Source organism: Lampris incognitus, chromosome 1, assembly GCF_029633865.1.
Source record: "Lampris incognitus isolate fLamInc1 chromosome 1, fLamInc1.hap2, whole genome shotgun sequence".
NCBI classification, from domain to species: Eukaryota; Metazoa; Chordata; class Actinopteri; order Lampriformes; family Lampridae; genus Lampris; species Lampris incognitus.
Window position 1 is genome coordinate 130,596,708 of NC_079211.1, and position 7,011 is coordinate 130,603,718.

General features: G+C 41.6%; 1 protein-coding gene across 1 annotated transcript; it reads left to right on the top strand.

Annotated features, from left to right (window-relative positions):
* The first annotated feature begins 734 nt into the window (after positions 1 to 734).
* On the top strand, positions 735 to 3,557 carry asphd2 (aspartate beta-hydroxylase domain containing 2). The gene is made up of 3 exons (XM_056291847.1): positions 735 to 1,599; positions 2,613 to 2,726; positions 3,238 to 3,557. The coding sequence occupies exons 1-3, from the start codon at positions 735 to 737 to the stop codon at positions 3,345 to 3,347; spliced, it is 1,089 nt and encodes a 362-aa protein (XP_056147822.1). The 3' UTR covers positions 3,348 to 3,557.
* Positions 3,558 to 7,011: the final 3,454 nt, after the last annotated feature.

Sequence of the window (7,011 nt, forward strand, 5' to 3'; positions counted from 1 at the left end):
TTTTGAAGTCTAGAGAATGTGGGTGAGTTTCAGCAGGTGTTTTAGAGGCGCTGCATAGGAGGTTTGTATTTTCTGTCAAACAGAAAGTAAAAGATGTGTCATGGACCCATGTGATTAAAGTGACTGTGCTATGGGGTCTGCCCACTTCACCATATTAAACCATTCTGCATGCCAGCACAGTTAAGGCTCACACTAGTTAGCATCAACATCACTGACATAGCAGTAAGCACACTATTTATTACAGTGCCATCCTCTCTTCTTCTCTCCTCTGTCTCACTCTCTATTTTCCCTCTTTCTCTCTCGTTTCAGACCCCAGATACCATAGGGTGCGGTGCCTGTCTGCTTTTGTCTGAATTAACAAGAGTGGGAGCAGAATAAACACCACACAGCCAGACACCATGCAAGGAAAAACCTTCCCTCATCCCTGAATGCTGAAATGTTGGAAGTGGAGAGCAAGTGTGTCAGAGCAAGTCAGCAGACTGTTTACTGTAGGAGAGGGCTGATGAGAGCTGCTCAAGACTAGGCTCACCAACGCCGTGTGTGTGTGTGTGTGTGTGTGTGTGTGTGTGTGTGTGTGTGTGTGTGTGTGTGTGTGTGTGTGTGCACGCGCACGCGCGCGCGCGTGTGTGTGTGATTTCTCTTTAAATCAAAGTCAACAAAGACTCGTGAACTGATCTTTCATCGGTCCTATTTTTGTTTCTCTGTCAGACTTGGTGGTCTAGAGAAGAGCCATAATGGAGTGGTCACTAGAAAGGGTGAGGGAAATTCTGGCTGGAGGGATGCAGATGTTAAGGGATTGTGAATCCAGTGCTATTGGTACAGCCATGTGTCTGCTGCTGCTCTTCATGTGGTACTGTTATAGGGTGGGCCGGGAGCATGGCACCAGCCCACTGCGGCGGAGATACGGCACGGAGTCGGGTCGTGTCAGAGTGGGTGGAGGTGTCTTGATCAGTTCAGACAGTGGCACCAGGGCAAAAGGGAGGAAGTCATCCACACTGGAAGAGCAGAATGGATTTGCTTACTGCCAGTCCACAGAGTGCTTCCGCTGTACCAGTACCGGGGAGGGTCTCAATCAGAAGCTGTACCATAGCCTGCAGGATTATGCTAAGCGCTACACCTGGTCAGGCATGGGGAGAGTACATAAAGGGGTTCGAGACCAAGGCAGATACCTCACCAATCGGCCCACCATTCAGAGACCAGAAGTCTTCTTCCTCCCTGACTTACCCTCAGCGCCTTTCTTCTCACGGGATGCACAGAAACATGATGTGGAACTGCTGGAACGGAGCTTCCCTGTCCTTCTGGCTGAGTTTGAGAACATCTACCACCACCCTCCAGCGCGGAGCAGCTCGTCCCTCCCTCCTGGATGGAAAGCCAATAGCACTCCTCATGGGCAGTGGTGGACGTTCTACCTGGTCAACCAAGGCACGCCTTTGGTGCTTAATATCAGGAGGTGCCCACGAACCTGGAGGGTGCTGGGTCAGCTGCGCACCTTCATCGCCAACAATGTGTTTGGTAATGCCTGCTTCTCTGTGCTGACACCCGGGGCTCTGATCACTGAGCATTATGGGCCAACAAATGTCAGGCTGCGTTGCCACCTGGGTAAGAGAATGTGCTGTTAATGAGGCTGCAACTACTTAAAGCTGCTATGAGGAGTTTGGGATTTTTGTTGCCTTTACACGCCCCTGTGGACAAAAGTGGTAGGTTGAGTTTCATGAAAGAATGACTTAATTTCGCATAAGCATTGCCTGTTGTTGCAAAGATCTGCATTCATCCTCCGGTAGCTTGTGCATTTGTTTTGAAGAGACGAGTGAGAGGTGTCGTTGTGTTTTGGAAAAACAAGTGTTTGCAAGATATTCAGCACTGAGATAATGTGTAATTGTGGCTGTGTGCCCATTGTGTGCCTTAAATTGTTCCCTCAGATTTTGCAAGGAATCTAACCAGGAGAAACTCAGGAATGATTATATAGCAGTATATAATGGTATATAATATGCTATACATAATATTCTCACTGATGGTCTCATTTTATTACGTCGGTCATACAGACACTTCAAAATTAGATTGGGACTGATAAACAATGAAATACTCCTCGTAGCAGTTTTAAGCTATAGAGTGATTTTTGATTTCTAATTAAACTTGAATTGAAGAGAAACTCAACCCAATGCAAGTTTTGTGAGATTTTTATCACCTAAAGTTGAAACACCATAAGTGCTGGGCTGATCTTGGGACCAAGTGATGTAATGTAAGTGTAGCAGGATACACACAGCTGCAGCTAATAAATGTAATGATGGGTTTGTTTGATCTAGGTATGGCAGTGAGCAAACATCCGCAAAACTATTGACTTGTCACAGCTGCAGCTATGTTTAGCCTGCTATGCTTGGTTACTTGGTTCTAAGACCAGCCTAGCATTTACAGATGGTTTTTCACCTTTTTTAGATAGTGGCAAACTTACAAAAGTGGTATTGGGTTTAGTTGTTCTTTAAGGTTGTACATTTGTGTCCCTGTAAGACTATTAACAAAAGTTACATTTGCAGCTGTTGGAAGTTCTTCAGAACTGTTGCATACTGTTATGACATATCTGTGTACAAATGGACCTGCTGGCTTCTCTCCTGTAGGTCTCAGAGTGCCCCCTGCCTGTGAGCTTGTGGTTGGGGGAGAACCTCAGTGCTGGTCTGAGGGCAGCTGTCTTCTCTTTGATGACTCCTTCCTCCACAGGGCTTTCCATGAGGGTGAGGAGGGGGTGTAACAATACAATGGATTTTACAATTTTTTAGTGTTTAATAATTACATCTAGTACCTTCAGTTTGTTCTGTGTTAATTGGGTTTATTGAATACAGTAGTTACTTAGTTGTAATTTTATCTGCTAATACAGCTGAAAAAAATGTGGTTAATTTCAAGATGGTGGGGGCATTGAGAATTAAATTACATCAGACTTAGGTTACATCATTTATCATTTTATTGACTACAGAGTGAAATCAGGGTTTTACAGATGCAAGGAAATGAGATGCAGTTTAACACACGCCATCTGGGCCTGAATTAGCAATGTACCTAAGCTTCAAAAACTTCAAAGAGATATTCACAAGAATATATGAATCTAAAGTAGTAGATTGCACAATATTGCAGTATTGCACATTGAAGTAATCACTGCAGTGCCTTATGGCTAACTGAACATCACAAGAAGAAAAAAAATCATGACATGGAATTCTCCATAAGTGTACTGTCATGCTTCTTTGTGTGCAGGCATTGCAGAGGACGGCCCTCGGGTGGTCTTCATGGTGGACCTTTGGCACCCTAACGTGGCCGCTGCTGAGAGGCAGGCGTTGGACTACATTTTTAACCCAGGCCGCTGAGAAGAGGAGGGAGAGAGATGGGAAACTATGTCTGAGCAAGAGACAAATGTCAAGTGGCAAAAACGCAGTTTCTGTAAGATTGGAGAGCAATTCTTAATCAAGCTCTGGGCCAGTACTTAAATTCACTGTGTATATATTCTCCATCTCATATCCTCTTTCTCGTTGTAATTCTTCTTTGCAGCTGTTGAATGACCAAACAATGGGTCTCTTATCTTTTTATCCTTTCTGTTCATATGTTGCTTGTATATTAATGCGTACAGTGCAGCTGTACTGAAAAGTACCTACTTAGGTTTGATCTTTTTTATCCAAGTCTTAATGTTAGTAGTTGCAGGCTTGTTCGTGTGGTCATTTCATTAACACACATCAATACAGGAGCAGGGGAAACCTCTTGGTTATCTGTTGTTTTATTTTATTTTATTTTGAATAAAAATAATATCTCATAGACAAATGATGTGATAGATCAAGGAAAAAAATTGGCAACCTTGTAATAACTTTCCATCAAGTAATATTTTCATTACATTGTGCAGATACAGCTGTGAACCCCTATCTAATTTCAATTTTCTCTCGATGATTCTGGTAAACAATTCCTTGAATAACTAATTGCTATTCCGTTGCCTGGATGAAGTCTGGCCTATAATTGTGCCCAGTTTGGCTTCGATCTTCACCTCATGTAGTTATTTATAATGCCTATCATTGGGTTGTTTGGTTGTGACGTGACTCCGCTTAACAGTGCGCTAACATAGCCTGGGAACCAGACGAATTTGCGAGCTCATGTTTTCCATTTACCCTGGCATATACGTCTGGTCACCCTCCCGTTAAGACAGATTTCCAGCCGACCTGGCCTGGGTCGGGCCAATCACGACCGTTTATCTAATATGAGGCAGGTTTGATAAGATGATATACAGCCCCCCCCCCCCGCCCCGCCCCGCTCCTCCGTTCCGGGAACTCTGCCTTTGACTGGCTATTACTCGTTGCCTCATTTTGTTAGATTGATTAGGGTGGGGCTAGGGATAGGGTTGGCCGATAAGAAGCAGAGCAGGGGCGGGGCGGGGCTTCCCAGAATGCGGGTGGGGAAAATAACGCTGACGTACAAGGGAACGCCGTTGGCTGCCGCTGATGTTGAATGGTCTGTTGAATCCGCTATCGCGACGGTATTAAACGAACTGGACTGTATATTTTCTCTAAAAGAATAACAAACAACTGCACTTAAAGATCTTGTTGACAAGAAAGACGTGTTTGCCGTACTTGTGACAGGATTTGGTAAAAGTTTGAGCCTTATGTCACAAGTCTAGTTGCTCTGATTGGTTGCAGGTCTATCTAGTTGCGTCCAGAGGCTTTTTGATCTGCGCTCGTTGATAACGCCCCTTGGAAATCGAAAATGATCTGAGAGGAGCCAGGCTAATTAGCGTTTGCAAATTCGTCTGGTTCCCAAGCTAGCTGACAGTGTGTGGAATGAAATGTAGGACTAAATGGGAATAACAACCGACCCATGTCCTTGGCCGATAATTAAATGTGGCTTGTGGTTTGCTTTACGGTACACTGGGTCCCTAAAGTGGGGTTATCTATTCTATTAGCTGTACATTAATTAAACAGAAGTGGGATCATCTGTGGTACAGAATTCTCAGGCATTCTTAGATAGAAACTAACATTTTATAGAGAACATTTTGTTTGATTGATTGCTGTTATTTTTCACCATGTCAAGTCAATTTTATTTGTATAACCCAATATCACACATTACAAATTTGCCTCAAGGGGCTTTACAGCAACACAACGTCCTGTCCTTGGACCCTCACATCGGATAAGGAACAACTCCCTAAAAAAACAACAAACCTTTAACAGGGAGGAAAAAACAGGAAGAAACCTCAGGGAGAGCAACAGAGGAGGGATCTCTCTCCCAAGATGTCCTTGACAATCAATACCTTACACATAGTGGTTAACAGATAAAGTTCAACATGTTGTATGAGATTTTGATCATTTTTTTTAGTCATCCTTTATCCATAGTTGAAGTTTTAATGCCAATTCAAAATAGGAGAAACAACAGACTAGCAAATGGTTCGCACATGATTCCTGTCACCGTACCAATACATCATCTTTAATATTTAGAGCATAATTCAAATTGTTTAAATTGCCATCGATGATATACCATCCCCTGCTTGCAAAACAGGAAAACATTTGTAGTGAATGTAGTGCTCATGATGAATGTTACAAAATTACACTAATGTGAAGCATGAATGCCAGATAGCAAACAAGAAAGAAAAGATAAATTCTCCATCTAGTTACAAATTATTTTGCACAACACTGTAATCCGATATGATTGGGAGAACATGAACAGATTATTTTCTGTATGACTTCTTGAGTAGAGTAATTTATGTGAATCATCGGTCAGTCTTCACATCATTCGGAATGAATGGATAGCTATTAATGGACATTTTGGATCCCTTTCTTAATACCTAAAGGAAACCATTGCATGTGTACACACTTATGGGAATGTCCACACAAAAAGATCCCACATTTGAAAATGTTGCTTATGCCTATGTAAACTTTTGCTAAGCAGCTTCCCAACGAATTAGCTTGTGTCTTACCTGATGGCTGAGGCCCAATGACAAATGTTACATGAATGTTTACAGACACAGCTAGCATCCCTGTCATTATCCTTGTTGGTGTGTGATAGCTTATTGTGCTCCCCTCTGAAAATCAACGCTACTTTCAAAAGACATGGTTAGATAAGCACATTTTTAGATCAAACTGTGTGAGTCAGCCTGTGCTGTAACACCGGAGAAGTGTTTTTGGTAAATTTGCTAAATTCTTGTAATTTGGTTGTATTTGATATCACGTTTGTATTTCTGTAAATAGAATTGGAGTAAAAAAAATACAAGCTGACATGTTTTGATTGTTTTAAGCAACATTAGTATTGTGTTGTCTTGATTTACAAGTAATGTGATCGCATTTAAATTGGCACCCCGAAAAACCAACCATGAAGATGCCGCTTTGTAGATTCTTCAAATGTTTAAGTGATCTCTATTGTTCAGTGATGTTTTTTTTTTCTTTTAAACATTCTATAATTTTGCAGCTTCATGTGGTGACTGCCTCCATTTTTAAAGCCACAATCCCTAATTCCCAAATAGTACATCACAGATGTATGCGCAGGACAAGATTAGCTGCAAAGTAAAGGAACCTTTTGCAGCGTTCTGCATCATCACAAATACAAGACAACAACCTATTCATTTCTAGTGTTTACAAATACCATGATCGTTTACAAAATCAAAATACATCAAAACTCACAATAAGCTGACCACAATTAGGCCTTTAATGGTGAGCACCTCATTCCATTTGTCAATAGTTATTCCCTATGCGTTAGCTTTACATCGACCACATGGTGGGGATGTTTTGCTTACATACAGATTAAGGATTGAGCCTTTAAGTCATTCTTCTGTTGATTTTAAACAGTATTTCTGAACATTTAATAAATGGCCAAATATCTTATTTAACCTGTTGTCTGACGTGTCACTATTGAAAACATGCCGCAAACATATATATATATATATATATATATATATATATATATATATATATATATATATATATATACACTACCGTTCAAAAGTTTGGGATCACCCAAACAATTTTGTGTTTTCCATGAAAAGTCACACTTATTCACCACCAT

What these genes read in the sequence shown, in the direction of transcription:
- asphd2 (XM_056291847.1), top strand. Translation starts at nt 735, where the DNA reads ATGGAGTGGTCACTAGAAAGGGTGAGGGAAATTCTGGCTGGAGGGATG. An exon ending in CAGGCTGCGTTGCCACCTGG is followed by an intron (nt 1,600 to 2,612) that starts GTAAGAGAATGT and finishes TCTCTCCTGTAG; the next exon opens with GTCTCAGAGTGCCCCCTGCC. An exon ending in CCACAGGGCTTTCCATGAGG is followed by an intron (nt 2,727 to 3,237) that starts GTGAGGAGGGGG and finishes CTTTGTGTGCAG; the next exon opens with GCATTGCAGAGGACGGCCCT.